The sequence below is a fragment of the Aquarana catesbeiana genome, linkage group LG03, assembly GCF_042186555.1.
Source record: "Aquarana catesbeiana isolate 2022-GZ linkage group LG03, ASM4218655v1, whole genome shotgun sequence".
NCBI classification, from domain to species: Eukaryota; Metazoa; Chordata; class Amphibia; order Anura; family Ranidae; genus Aquarana; species Aquarana catesbeiana.
Window position 1 is genome coordinate 560,557,312 of NC_133326.1, and position 13,763 is coordinate 560,571,074.

The 13,763-nt window shown below is 45.7% G+C and overlaps 1 protein-coding gene and 1 long non-coding RNA gene across 2 annotated transcripts in view; one reads left to right on the top strand and one right to left on the bottom strand.

Annotated features, from left to right (window-relative positions):
- LOC141132852 (uncharacterized) overlaps nucleotides 1–13,763 on the top strand; it is a 241,637-nt gene that overhangs the window by 126,084 nt on the left and 101,790 nt on the right. The window lies entirely within an intron of this gene.
- LOC141132848 (aldo-keto reductase family 1 member C3-like) overlaps nucleotides 1–13,763 on the bottom strand; it is a 68,110-nt gene that overhangs the window by 38,656 nt on the left and 15,691 nt on the right. The window contains exons 3-5 of the mRNA XM_073621769.1: nucleotides 9,397–9,513; nucleotides 7,442–7,519; nucleotides 6,365–6,487 (exon numbers count right to left, since the gene is read on the bottom strand). Of these exons, the coding sequence (XP_073477870.1) occupies nucleotides 6,365–6,487; nucleotides 7,442–7,519; nucleotides 9,397–9,513 (318 nt within the window). The remainder of the gene's footprint in view (nucleotides 1–6,364; nucleotides 6,488–7,441; nucleotides 7,520–9,396; nucleotides 9,514–13,763) is intronic.

Sequence of the window (13,763 nt, forward strand, 5' to 3'; positions counted from 1 at the left end):
TAGCGGGATCAGCCCAGATACCTGCTAGCACCTGCGTTTTGCCCCTCCGCCCGGCCCAGCCCAGCCCACCCAAGTGCAGTATCGATCGATCACTGTCACTTACAAAACACTAACCACATAAATGCAGCGTTCGCAGAGTCAGGCCTGATTCCTGCGATTGCTAACAGTTTTTTTGGTAGCGTTTTGGTGAACTGGCAAGCACCAGCCCCAGGCAGCGTCAGGTTAGCGCCAGTACCGCTAACACCCACGCACGCAGCATACGCCTCCTTTAGTGGTATAGTATCTGAACGGATCAATATCTGATCCGATCAGATCTATACTAGCGTCCCCAGCAGTTTAGGGTTCCCAAAAACGCAGTGTTAGTGGGATCAGCCCAGATACCTGCTAGCACCTGCGTTTTGCCCCTCCGCCTGGCCCGGCCCAGCCCACCCAAGTGCAGTATCGATCGATCACTGTCACTTACAAAACACTAAACACATAACTGCAGCGTTTGCAGAGTCAGGCCTGATCCCTGCGATCGCTAACAGTTTTTTTGGTAGCGTTTTGGAGAACTGGCAAGCACCAGCCCCAGGCAGCATCAGGTTAGCGCCAGTACCGCTAACACCCACGCACACAGCATACGCCTCCCTTAGTGGTATAGTATCTGAACGGATCAATATCTGATCCGATCAGATCTATACTAGTGTCCCCAGCAGTTTAGGGTTCCCAAAAATGCAGTGTTAGCGGGATCAGCCCAGATACCTGCTAGCACCTGCGCTTTACTCCTCCGCCGGGCCCAGCCCAGCCCAGCCCACCCAAGTGCAGTATCGATCGATCACTGTCACTTACAAAACACTAAACGCATAACTGCAGTGTTCGCAGAGTCAGGCCTGATCCCTGCGATCGCCAACAGTTTTTTTGGTAGTGTTTTGGTAAACTGGCAAGCACCAGCGCCCTAGTACACCCCGGTCGTAGTCAAACCAGCACTGCAGTAACACTTGGTGACGTGGCGAGTCCCATAAGTGCAGTTCAAGCTGGTGAGGTGGCAAGCACAAGTAGTGTCCCACTGCCACCAAGAAGAAGACAAACACAGGCCCTTTGTGCCCATAATGCCCTTCCTGCTGCTTTCGCCAATCCTAATTGGGAACCCACCACTTCTGCAGCACCCGTAATTCCCCCATTCACATCCCCAACCAAATGCAGTCGGCTGCATGAGAGGCATTTTTATGTCCTCCCGAGTACCCCTACCCAACGAACCCCCCCAAAAAAGATGTTGTGTCTGCAGCAAGCGCGGATATAGGCGTGACACCTGCTGTTATTGTCCCTCCTGTCCTGACAATCCTGGTCTTTGCATTGGTGAATGTTTTGAACGCTACCATACACTAGTTGAATATTAGCGTAGGGTACAGCATTGCACAGACTAGGCACACTTTCACAGGGTCTTCCAAGAAGCCATCACATTTTGAGAGACCCGAACCTGGAACCGGTTACAGTTATAAAAGTTAGTTACAAAAAAAAGTGTAAAAAAAAAATATATATATAAAATAAAAAAAAAATAATTGTCGTTTTATTGTTCTCTCTCTCTATTCTCTCTTTATTGTTCTGCTCTTTTTTACTGTATTCTATTCTGCAATGTTTTATTGTTATTATGTTTTATCATGTTTGCTTTTCAGGTATGCAATTTTTTATACTTTACCGTTTACTGTGTTTTATTGTTAACCATTTTATTGTCTTCAGGTACGCCATTCACGAGTTTGAGTGGTTATACCAGAATGATGCCTGCAGGTTTAGGTATCATCTTGGTATCATTCTTTTCAGCCAGCGGTCGGCTTTCATGTAAAAGCAATCCTAATGGCTAATTAGCCTCTAGACTGCTTTTACAAGCAGTGGGAGGGAATGCCCCCCACCCCGACCCCCACCGTCTTCCGTGTTTTTCTCTGGCTCTCCTGTCTCAACAGGGAACCTGAGAATGCAGCCGGTGATTCAGCCAGCTGACCATAGAGCTGATCAGAGACCAGAGTGGCTCCAAACATCTCTATGGCCTAAGAAACCGGAAGCTACGAGCATTTCATGACTTAGATTTCGCCGGATGTAAACAGCGCCATTGGGGAAATTGGGAAAGCATTTTATCACACCGATCTTGGTGTGGTCAGATGCTTTGAGGGCAGAGGAGAGATCTAGGGTCTAATAGACCCCAATTTTTTCAAAAAAGAGTTCAACACTACCTATTGCTATCATAGGGGATATTTACATTCCCTAAGATAACAATAAAAATGATTAAAAAAAAAATGAAAGGAACAGTTTAAAAATAAGATAAAAAAAGCAAAAAAATAATAAAGATAAAAAAAAAAAAAAAAGCACCCCTGTCCCCCCCTGCTCTTGCGCAAAGGTGAACGCAAGCGGCGGTCTGGCGTCAAATGTAAACAGCAATTGCACCATGCATGTGAGGTGTCACCGCGAACATCAGATCGAGGGCAGTAATTTTAGCAGTAGACCTCCTCTGTAAATCTAAAGTGGTAACCTGTAAAGGCTTTTAAAGGCTTTTAAAAATGTATTTAGTTTGTCGCCACTGCACGTTTGTGCGCAATTTTAAAGCATGTCATGTTTGGTATCCATGTACTCGGTCTAAGATCATCTTTTTATTTCATCAAACATTTGGGCAATATAGTGTGTTTTAGTGCATTAAAATTTAAAAAAGTGTGTTTTTTCCCCAAGAAAATGCGTTTGAAAAATCGCTGCGCAAATACTGTGTGAAAAAAAAAATGAAACACCCACCATTTTAATCTGTAGGGCATTTGCTTTAAAAAAATATATAATATTTGGGGGTTCAAAGTAATTTTCTTGCAAAAAAATAATAATTTTTTCATGTAAACAAAAAGTGTCAGAAAGGGCTTTGTCTTCAAGTGGTTAGAAGAGTGGGTGATGTGTGACATAAGCTTCTAAATGTTGTGCATAAAATGCCAGGACAGTTCAACCCCCCCCCAAATGACCCCATTTTGGAAAGTAGACACCCCAAGCTATTTGCTGAGAGTCATGTCGAGTTCATGGAATATTTTATATTGTGACAGAAGTTGCGGGAAAGAGACAAATTTTTTTTTTTTTTTTTGCACAAAGTTGTCACTAAATGATATATTGCTCAAACATGCCATGGGAATATGTGAAATTATACCCCAAAATACATTCTGTTGCTTCTCCTGAGTACGGGAATACCACATGTGTGAGACTTTTTGGGAGCCTAGCCGCGTACGGGACCCCGAAAACCAAGCACCACCTAGAGGCTTTCTAAGGGCGTGAATTTTTGATTTCACTCTTCACTGCCTATCACAGTTTCGGAGGCCATGGAATGCCCAGGTGGCACAAAACCCCCCCAAATGACCCCATTTTGGAAAGTAGACACCCCAAGCTATTTGCTGAGAGGTATAGTGAGTATTTTGCAGACCTCACTTTTTGTCACAAAGTTTTGAAAATTGAAAAAAGAAAAAAAAAATGAAGAAAGACAAGAAAAAACATTTTTTTTTTTCTTTTTTCAATTTTCAAAACTTTGTGACAAAAAGTGAGGTCTGCAAAATACTCACTATACCTCTCAGCAAATAGCTTGGGGTGTCTACTTTCCAAAATGGGGTCATTTGGGGGGGTTTTATGCCATCTGGGCATTTTATGGCCTTCAAAACTGTGATAGGTAGTGAGGAGTGAAATCAAAAATTTACGCCCTTAGAAATCCTGAAGGCGGTGATTGGTTTTCGGGGGCCCAGTACACGGCTAGGCTCCCAAAAAGTCCCACACATGTGGTATCCCCGTACTCAGGAGAAGCAGCTGAATGTATTTTGGGGTGCAATTCCACATAGGCCCATGGCCTGTGTGAGCAATATATCATTTAGTGACAACTTTTTGTAAATATTTTTTTTTTTTGTCATTATTCAATCACTTGGGACATAAAAAATGAATATTCAATGGGTTCAACATGCCTCTCAGCAATTTCCTTGGGGTGTCTACTTTCCAAAATGGGGTCATTTGGGGGGGGGTTTGTACTGCCCTGCCATTTTAGCACCTCAAGAAATGACATAGGCAGTCATAAACTAAAAGCTGTGTAAATTCCAGAAAATGTACCCTAGTTTGTAGACGCTATAACTTTTGCGCAAACCAATAAATATACGCTTATTGACATTTTTTTTACCAAAGACATGTGGCCGAATACATTTTGGCCTAAATGTATGACTAAAATTGAGTTTATTGGATTTTTTTTATAACAAACAGTAGAAAATATCATTTTTTTTTCAAAATTTTCGGTCTTTTTCCGTTTATAGCGCAAAAAATAAAAACGGCAGAGGTGATCAAATACCATCAAAAGAAAGCTCTATTTGTGGGAAGAAAAGGATGCAATTTTCGTTTGGGTACAGCATTGCATGACCGCGCAATTAGCAGTTAAAGCGACGCAGTGCCAAATTGGAAAAAGTCCTCTGGTCCTTAGGCAGCATAATGGTCCGGGGCTGAAGTGGTTAACTAAAAAGGTGTAACTGCTGGAAATGCACGATAACTTCCAGTTTAACCACTTGCAGACCAGCTCACGTACATATACCTCGGCAAAGTGGATAGTTCCTGCCAATCGCCGTATGGGTACGTCAGCTCCTTTAAGAGTCATAGCAGACGTGTAAACACAAATCCCTGTTCTGACAGGAAAGGAGAGACAGATCTGCTGTTCGTAGTAATTATGAACAGCGATAGGTCTCCTTCTCCAGTCAGTCCCACCCCCCCCCCACAGTTAGAAACACACACGAGGAAACACATTTACCCCTTGATCACCCCCTAATGTCAACACCTTCCCTACCAGTGACAGTTACACAGTAATCCATGCAATTTTATAGCACTGATCGCTGTATAAATGTAAATGGTCCCAAAATAGGACACTTTTGACCCTATCTGTCTGCCGCAATGTCGCAGTCCCACAAAAATCCCAGATCACCGCCATTACTAGTAAAAAAAATATATATATATATATATATATACAGTATATATATATATATATATATATATATATATATATATACTGCAGGGCAGTATTCTGCAGGGCAGTATTCCATCATGATAACAACCCCAAACACACCTCCAAGATGTCCACTGCCTTGCTAAAGGAGCTGAGGGTAAAGGTGATGGACTGGCCAAGCACTTCTCCAGACCTAAACCCTATTGAGCATCTGTGGGGCATCCTCAAACGGAAGGTGGAGGAGCGCAAGGTCTCTAACATCCACCAGCTCCGTGAAGTCGTTATGGAGGAGTGGAAGAGGACTCCAGTGGCAACCTGTGAAGCTCTAGTGAACTCCATTTTCAAGAGGGTTGGAAAATAATGGTGGCCACACAAAATATTGACACTTTGGGCTCAATTTGTACATTTTCACTTAGCGGTGTACTCACTTTTGTTGCCAGTGGTTTAGACATTAATGGCTGTGTGTTGAGTTCTTTTGAGGGGACAGCAAATTTACACTGTTATACAAGCTGTACGCTCACTACATTGTAGCAAAGTGTTATTTCTTCAGTGTTGTGACATGAAAAGATATAATAAAATAATTACAAAGATGTGAGGGGTGTACCCACTTTTGTGAGATACTGTATATAATAAAAATGTGTATATATAATAAAAATGCCATAAATCTATCCCCTATTTTGTAGACACTATAACTTTTTCGCAAACCAATATACACTTATTGTGATTTTTTTTACCAAAAATATGTAGAAGATTACACATTGGCCTAAATGGATGAAGAAATTAGTTGTTTTTTTTAAAATGTGAGATATTTATTTATAGCAAAAAGTAAAAAATATTGTTTTTTTTAAAAATTGTAGCTCTTTTTTTGTTTATAGCGCAAAAAGTAAAAACCGCAGAGGTAATCAAATACCACCAAAAGAAAGCTCTATTTGTGGAGGGGGGGAAGCATCAATTTAGTTTGGGTACAGCGCCGCATGACCGCAGTTCAGTTAAAGCAAAACAGTACCGTATTGCAAAAAATGGCCTGATCATTAAGGGGGAAAATCTTCCCAGGCTAATGTGGTTAAAAAACAGGATCTCCCTTTAACCTACTTTTGTTACATTTTTTTTTTATCAGTCATGAAGGAATTCTCATATTTGTGCAAAGCCTCTATGAAGGTTATGAGAAAACTTTATATATCTTTCGCCCTTTTGCAAAATTTGTAGTCCTTTCTCGGTTTTGCCCCACCCTTTATACCTCACCCTTCTGACAACCTCTGACTTAGACTGGCCTAGGATCAACATACCCTGTGATGACTGACTGGCATGAGACAAGAGTACAGGCAAAACTTGAATTACTAGTTTGCTTCTGGTTTTTGTGGTGTCACATGCTGTTGGAGAATATACATTACTTGTGTCAGTTACCTGGTTGCAGACTGGTTTATATCGCAGGTCAGGCATATTAAGAATGAGTTCTAGCTGCCGCCGGTTAAAGCTTGATACTCCAATTGATTTGGTTAGACCGGCTGCCTTACAGTCCTCCATCACCTCAAATGAAAAAGATATATAATATACACATTAACAGATGTGAGTGGCCAAAGCGCTTTTTAATATTATGGTAGTCAATCACTAAACTACAATACTGTGGAGTAATTTATTTGTACGCCTTGCTTGTTAAATTTTAAAGATCAAAATGTATGCTTTTAAATGCATTAGAGTTTTTATCACAGCTGAAGGTATCGCATACATGTAATCAATGGCGGCCCGTCCATATGGGGCGCCGCTCCACCTAATCCATGTGCCTGGCCCCTAATCTACATGTGGGGCACTGGATGCATGCATTCCAATTAGGTTTTTTTTTTTTGAAGCACATGATTAGAGCCGAAGGCACTAATTGGCTTTAAAAAAAGGGTGGGCTCGGGGCGCAGATCACTGCGCCCTAGCCCGCTCACTTGTGTGACAATAGCGATTTAATATTTGCTATTGTCTTCCTGATTTTCCTCCCAGCCAATCAGGAAGCAGCTCCTGAGACCCGATTAGCCAGGGAGCTGCAATAATGTATCTGCTCTGTCCAGAGTTCAGCAATACCTGCCAGTTTGTATGGAGCGGAGCTTAACATGGAGCCATTTCTGGTGATGTTAAAATCTATTTGTGAGAAGTGAGAATAAGGAGGATAAATAAAAGTAAAGTATTTCACTTGCTAAACATAGTAAAATGTTCCTGAAACAGTATCTTAGGACTGAATGTTCTGGATGTCCTGTTCCAGGGACAATGTCACATGGTTCATCCAGAGAGACTAGTTCACGGCAGAGATACAGCTTATTATAGGGCCATTTATTCTAAACTGCATACAGCTGTTTCATCATCCGTGTAGTGTAAAAAACTAGGTCATGTTTTCTATACATTACGCTGATGATGGCCAGACAAGTCTGAAACAGGTTTATGCAGTTTGCTTCATTGTTTACTGTAAACTTTCCTCAAGTTCGTGAACTAGCTTTGTACCTTCCAAGTGTCACGAATGTCTGTGTTGTGATAGATGACTTTTCCATTCTCATCCATTGGATAAGGGTCATCGCCAGGCTGTTATGTGGAAGAAACAAAACATGTTTATTAGTGATATGGAAAACGTTCATATGGGTTACATATATAGAGATTCTTTAAAATGTAGCACCTTACGTTTGTCCTGCCCTTCCCTTCCTTAAAGAGGAGTTCCATCCAAAAGAAGACGCTCCGCTTGTTTGCACCCTCCCCCACCCACCACTGCCACATTTGGCACTTTTTTTTGGGGGGGGGGGGGGTTGGAGCGGGTACCTGGTTTTAACAGGTACCCACTCCCACTTCCTGGTAAGATCATCACATGGCAATCTATGTCATTTCCAGCCCTCCCCCCTGCCTTCTGGGACACACGCAGGGGTCCCATTCAGAAAGCGCAGTGTGACTCCTGCATGCGTAGTAGGAAACAGCATATATGTAGAGCTATATAGATGCTGGATACTCATCCTCCAGTGTCTCTGGTTTTGGTTTATACAATAAATTACTTATTTATTTTTCTTTAGCAATTATTATAGCTTCAACTTACAGGGGAACCCTGGAGTCTCTCTCTCTCTCTCTCTCTCTCTCTCTCTCTCTCTCTCTCTCTCTCTCTCTCTCTCTCTCTCTCTCTCTCTCTCTCTCTCTCTCTCTCTCTCTCTCTCTCTCTCTCTCTCTCTCTCTCTCTCTCTCTCGTTATAATTGTAGATGTTTGTATCTGCATCTGGCATATTTTATGTGTTGTACATGAAATTTATTCTCTTTGTTTTAACCTTGAACAAATTAAAACTTTATATATTTTTGTACTTCCCTGTGACCTCCGAGTTACTCACTGCTCCCATCTATAGGAATTTTCTGGTTATTCATTTATAATTAGGGGTGTGGGTCAATGCAGTTTCTGTGTTGTAACCCCCAGCACCATTCAATTAATATAAAGCTGGGATAGGGCAGGCCTGGCAGGCCTGGCGGCATTTCATCAGGGGGCCTGCTGCCTAAACATGGTAGAGGCATCTTGCACCTGATGACATCACAACAAAGATTAGTGGCATGGGACTTGGCTTTGGCAGGGGCACAGCATCATGGTAAGACAATGCTGGATTTACTGGCAGAGTGAATTTTGCCCAACACCAACAAAAAGCTAATGGGAGGAAGAAAAAATAAATACATGAGCAGGGATGGATTATTAATTGCACATCTCACAGCAGCCTCCACTGTTCAGGCAACACACCCTAGAAGTAACAGTTCTGCAGAATTGTTGTGCCTTGTGGCAATAGTAGGTCCTACATTTTTTCTCCTTGATAGAGTCTCTGTAAGTGTATCTTCAGAAATGACTTTGCTTTCAAACTACTTAGCCCGTCCATTAGGTGTCCACTAGCGCCGCCACCCCATCCATGCGTCCGGCCCCCTGATCTACATACAGGGCGCCGGACTATGGATTCCAATGGGGGGGTATGTTTCTTTGAAGCATGCGATTAGAGCCAGAGCCTCTAATAGGCATCAAAAAAGGGTGGGCTGCTCCCTGATTCCACCCAGTTGTGTGACATTAGCGAATGAACAGTCACCATTTTCACACTATATCTCCTCCCTGCCAATCAGAAAAAAAAACAAACAACCAGCCGCCAACGCTTGTAAGATCGGTCAGTTCACAGGGAAGTATCTGCTAGACCATTTACACCAGACATTCAAAATAAATTAAAAAAAAAAGTAAGCATGGACAGATACAATGAAAGACTGAATATTTACATCCTTGCAGATGTGCAGTCATAAACTTATAAAAAAATAAATTATTCAGTGTTAGTTTACAGCATCATATACAGAAAAGGATATGATCAGATGGAAGAATCTTACACCCAAATAATTTTTGGAGCTCCCAGGAAAGGGAACATAAAAGTTGCGTTTTAAATCTTTTTTTTTCTTTTAAATAGTACCTTGAGTTCCATGGGATTGTGGATAAGGAATAGATCCATATAATCTAGCTGAAGATCTCGCAGGGATCTTTCAATTGCGGGTCGTACTCTCTCAGGTGTTTGGTCAGTCAGCCAGAGCTAAAGAAAAAAAAAGGTTGAAGATATATAATGAAGTAATATACTAGCACTAACATAACATTTGCAATAATTGGAGTGCTTTGGGAGTTTTGGATGTTCCCGTCCACCTTTGTGTGTCCCAGCTGCTCCTGCTACATTCCTCATAACACAAAATAAATTAAAACCCAGCAGGGATACAGGGAACAGCTGTTGTGCAAACCTCGGAACTCAATGCAAGGACTATGGGAGTCCTCATAATGGGTACAGCAAGTGTGCAGACCCCAGAACTTAGTACAGGGATAGTCATAGTTGCCAACAGTCCCGATTTTCCCGGGACAATCACGAATTTGGGACCCTCGTCCCAATTTAAGCTTGTCCCGATAATTTTCCCGGGGTTTTGAGTTTGTCCCGAGAAAATTGGGAATGTTTTTGCTAAAAAACGGCAGCGGCTACACAAACATGGCCGCCGCCGCCACCACGAGTGTTATTTCCCCTTGTGTTCAGTGCAGAGGAGAGGGGCAGCCAATCGGCTTCTCTCTTCAGTGTGCCTATTGGCTGCAAAGATTGGCGGCCCCTCCCCGCTCTCCTCTGAACACAAGGATGTAATCATCTGCCGCCGAGGGAAGGAGGCGGGAAGCCGCCGAGGATGAAGCCGACGTGAAGCCGGAGACGCAGTGTGAAGCCACCAAGGAGGAAGCAGCCGCCATGGAGGAAGAGGAGATGCAGGAATGAGCCAAAGCTGCTAAATGGGGTAAGTGTGGGGCTGGTGGGGGGGCGGACGAGCGACTGACCGACCGACAGACTGACCAGGTGGGGGGGGGAGGTGGCGATGGTTGTCTTGTTTGTCGCCCCTCCAAAATATACAGCACCAGCCGCCACTGGGTCCCATCTGTTTTATATCTGTCTGAGAGGACTGAGGAGAGCTAATTGCTGGTTTGTATGTGTCGCATGGTTCTCACAAGCAATTTCATTGTGCTAAATTCATTGTTCATCAGATTCTAGCAGTGCAACACAGCATTAGCTATCTGTTCATCCATAAGAAGCTAGGAGGGGCTCTGCTGGGAACTCCTGATGTGAGGGGGGGCTCCGCTGGGGACTCCTGATGTGAGGGGGGCTCCGCTGGGGACTCCTGATGTGAGGGGGGGCTCCGCTGGGGACTCCTGATGTGAGGGGGGGCTCCGCTGGGGACTCCTGATGTGAGGGGGGGCTCCGCTGGGGACTCCTGATGTGAGGGGGGGCTCCGCTGGGGACTCCTGATGTGAGGGGGGGCTCCGCTGGGGGCACCTGATGCGAGGGGTGGCTCCGCTGGGGACATCTGATGTGAGGGGGGCTCCGCTGGGGGCACCTGATGCAAGGACGGACTCTGCTGGTGGCAGGCGACATGGCAGGTGACACGCTCAGGGATCCCACTGATTCGGCATTATGGTGAGTTGAATGATTTCATTTTATATTACAATATAATAATAGAAATAATGCACTCGGGGATTGACGGGGATTTCAGGAGCGAGTAATTTGTCAGGTGAATGGCTGGTTTTAGCCCTTATATCATCCCAACACCATGCTTGATATGGTGCCAGGAGGATAAAATCATATTATTTCTATTACTACATTGTAATATATAATGAAATAGTTCAACTCACCATAATGCCGAATCATTGGGAACCCTGAGCTTGTCACTTGCCACAAGATGCAGTGTGTTCCTTGCCACGTCTCCTGCCACCAGATGCAGGGTGTCACTTGCCACCATCTCCTGCCACCAGATGCAGGGTGTCACTTGCCACCATCTCCTGCCACCAGATGCAGGGTGTCACTTGCCCCCGTAGCCTGCCACCAGATGCAGCGTCACTTGCCACCGTCTCCTGCCACCAGATGCAGGGTGTCACTTGCCACCATATCCTGCCACCAGATGCAGCGTCACTTGCCACCGTCTCCTGCCACCAGATGCAGCGTCACTTGCCACCGTCTCCTGCCACCAGATGCAGGGTGTCACTTGCCACCATATCCTGCCACCAGATGCAGCGTCACTTGCCACCGTCTCCTGCCACCAGATGCAGGGTGTCACTTGCCACGTCTCCTGCCACCAGATGCAGGGTGTCACTTGCCACCGTCTCCTGCCACCAGATGCAGGGTGTCACTTGCCACCATATCCTGCCACCAGATGCAGCGTCACTTGCCACCGTCTCCTGCCACCAGATGCAGCATCACTTGCCACCGTCTCCTGCCACCAGATGCAGCGTCACTTGCCACCATATCCTGCCACCAGATGCAGCGTCACTTGCCACCGTCTCCTGCCACCAGATGCAGGGTGTCACTTGCCACCGTCTCCTGCCACCAGATGCAGGGTGTCACTTGCCACCATATCCTGCCACCAGATGCAGCGTCACTTGCCACCGTCTCCTTCCACCAGATGCAGCGTCACTTGCCACCATCTCCTGCCACCAGATGCAGGGTGTCACTTGCCACCGTCTCCTGCCACCAGATGCAGGGTGTCACTTGCCACCATCTCCTGCCACCAGATGCAGCATCACTTGCCACCATATCCTGACACCAGATGCAGTGGCACTTGCCACCCTGTGCTCTTGCTGGGTAAGTCCCTTGATCCAAGTGCCTACCTGATTCCTACACTGACCTACCTGACCCCTTAAATGACCTACCTGACCACAATAACCTACCTGACCTCTACCATGACCCACCTGCCCACTACACTGACTTCCCTGTCCCCTGCACTGACCTATCTGACCCCCCTGACCACTACATTCCTTCCTGCACTACTCACACTACTGACTACTCCCCCACACAAACATAAGGTAGATCGATGGATTTCACTCACCACTCCAGGCCTCCATGAAGATCATCCATAGATGTATATCCCCTAGTCGCTCCTCAGACCTCAGTATCCCCCGCAGGCCAGGAACTCTGCCAGCAGCCGCCATGAACTCATCTGCATCGAGCACCGCCCCTCCCCCTCACACACACGGGCTGCCTGTGGGCGGCACGCACCTGAGGAATCATTGGGGACAGGGCAGGCTGCACCACTGGAGTCCCTGGGCGGGGGGAGACCTGGGTGCTGAGGAGTGTCTGCCTCGTTGCTGGTGTATGGTGATTATAGGGGCTGGAGCCTGGAAGAAGTCACTTGGGCTGCCCACCCCCACGCTACACCACTGGGCTGGCCTGGCCGGATGACATCATTGACATTCGGCAGTCAATTGATAATCGCGAACGGCTGCATCATATTCATTCCGGGACACTGTATGGTCCCGGAATGGTGGTGCCCGGGACCATGGACAGACCTGCTGATTGCGGGAATGTCCCGGGCAATCCGGGACACGTGGGCACCCTAGTGTGCAGGCCCAGAATTTCATAGGTTTTGGGTGAACCAACTTTTAAAAAAGAGAATAAGTATAGCCAAAGCACTTTTGGCTATACTTCTCCTGGGGATCACAGGAGTGCAGTTCGTTCCGCACTGCTGAGACCCACTAAATCCCGCTGTCGGCTAAGGTCACAGAGCTGGTCCAGGCTCTGAAAAGATCCTGACCATATGGTCGGGATCCCCTAGAAGCCTGGACCAACAGTTGGCTTAGCTTCTCAGTAAGCCTCTGAGAGCCTGAGCCAGCTGCTCCCTTCATAGTTTAGTGCTCAAGTCACCAGATCTCTGCTCACGGAACACTGAGCGATCAGCAGTCTTTGACTGCTCAGTTCACAGTCTTCAAGTTAGCGGGGGACAGATGCAGAATCAGATCAATGCTGCATCCACCTAGGTCAGTGTACATTTATTTTTTATGTTAACCCATACTCCTCTTGTGATACACACTTGTATCTACACAAGCCTTTTGGTCCTTGTGGAGTATCCTCTGCTCGGCTTTGCAGGATCGTCAATTCATTTTCTCTTCACCTGCTTGCTACTATTGGGTTAGAGGCTTAGCCCCACAGGGAACGAGTTTGTGATCTATCCCGCCCCCCAGGCATTACCACCTTTGGATGGTAGACGCTAAAGAGCCTCTGTAAAGGCTGTAAAAAGTAAAGACCCAGATGCTGAGGATCAAAAAGGAAGCCGCCAAAAACTCTTGTAAGCAACTTCTGGCAAAGCTCCTCAACATGGGGAAAAAGCAAGACCAAGAAGAACCCTGCTCCCAACACTTCCACCAAGACCCCGGATCAAGTCTCCTCCTGAAACTGTCTGTAGATGGGCTTCACTGCATTAGAGCCCTGGATGAAGAAGACGATCGTGCTGAAGTTGAAAGAGGTGGAAGGCCGAGCTCCTGACATGACCC